Consider the following 1,391-nt stretch of genomic DNA (forward strand, 5'->3'; position numbering starts at 1 on the left):
TTAGTTGCTTCCTAGCATAGTCCAAAGTCATATGTGAACCCATCTTCAAGATGCTGAGGAAAGATGTCGAGACAAACTGGACCGAGGATTGTCAGAAAGCTTTCGACAAAATCAAGGAGTACCTGTCCATACCACCGATCTTGGCCCCGCTAGAGCCGGGACAACCTTTGCTACTCTACCTATCTGTATTGGATGGAGCCTTCGGATGTGTTCTGGGACAACATGATGAGACAGGGAGGAAGGAGCAAGCCATAACTACCTAAGTAAGAAATTCACACCTTACGAAGCACGATAGTCTCTGCTAGAACGCACTTGTTGTGCTTTGACCTGGACGGCCCAGATCTGAGGCATTACTTCTGTGCCTATACCACATACCTCATATCTAGGATGGACCCTTTGAAGTACATATTTCAGAAACCCATGACAACTAGGAAGCTAGCCAAGTGGTAGATACTGTTGACTGAGTTTGATATCGTCTATGTAACTCAAAAGGCGGTCAAAGGACAAGCATTGGTAGACCATCTTACTGAAAATCTGGTGGGAGGAGAATATGAATCCCTTAAAATGTATTTTTCTGATGAAGAGGTGTCATTCGCGGTAGAGGACATTACTGAAGCATACGACTATTGGAAGATGTTCTTCGACGGAGCTGCAAATTTCAAAAGTGGGCATTGGAGCAGTGTTGGTATCAGGAACAGGTCAACATTGTCTGGTATCTGCTAAACTCAAATTTCCCTGCACCAACAATATGGGAGAGTATGAAGCCTTCACACTAGAACTCAACATGGCAATCGACATGAATATTCAGGAGCTGCTGGTAATCGGTGATTCAGATTTGCTTGTGCACTAGGTACAAGGAGAGTGGGCCACCAAGAATTACAAGATATTTCCATATCTGCACCATGTACAGGAATTGAGGAAAAGGTTCACGAAGATAGAGTTTCAGCATGTGCCCAGAGTTCAGAATGAGTTTGCTGATGCATTGGCTACTTTGTTATCCATTATACAGCATCTAGACAAGAATTTCATTGATCCCATCCTAGTGAGAATCCATAATCGGCCGGCTTACTGTGCCCACATCGAGGAAGAGACAGATGGAAAACCTTGGTTCCATGATATCAAAGAGTACTTGGCGAAAGGAGAATATCTGGAGCATGCAAACCACACTCAGAAACGCACACTCCGATGATTCTCCAATCACTTCTTCCACAGCGAAGGAAACTTGTACAGAAGAACTCCTAATTTGGGATTGCTAATATGTATCGACGCAAAAGAAGCTTCTAAACTACTTGAGGATATACATGCTGGTACATGTGGCACACATATGAATGGTTTTGTCTTGGCAAAGAAAATACTTATGGCCGGTTACTTTTGGATGACCATGGAGGCAG

The 1,391-nt window shown here is 43.7% G+C and overlaps 1 protein-coding gene across 1 annotated transcript; it reads left to right on the forward strand.

Annotated features, from left to right (window-relative positions):
* The first annotated feature begins 748 nt into the window (after positions 1 to 748).
* LOC138871118 (uncharacterized) lies at positions 749 to 1,189 on the forward strand. The gene is made up of 2 exons (XM_070148973.1): positions 749 to 817; positions 911 to 1,189. The coding sequence occupies exons 1-2, from the start codon at positions 749 to 751 to the stop codon at positions 1,187 to 1,189; spliced, it is 348 nt and encodes a 115-aa protein (XP_070005074.1).
* Positions 1,190 to 1,391: the final 202 nt, after the last annotated feature.

This window comes from Nicotiana sylvestris, chromosome 6, assembly GCF_000393655.2.
Source record: "Nicotiana sylvestris chromosome 6, ASM39365v2, whole genome shotgun sequence".
Classification (NCBI taxonomy): domain Eukaryota; kingdom Viridiplantae; phylum Streptophyta; class Magnoliopsida; order Solanales; family Solanaceae; genus Nicotiana; species Nicotiana sylvestris.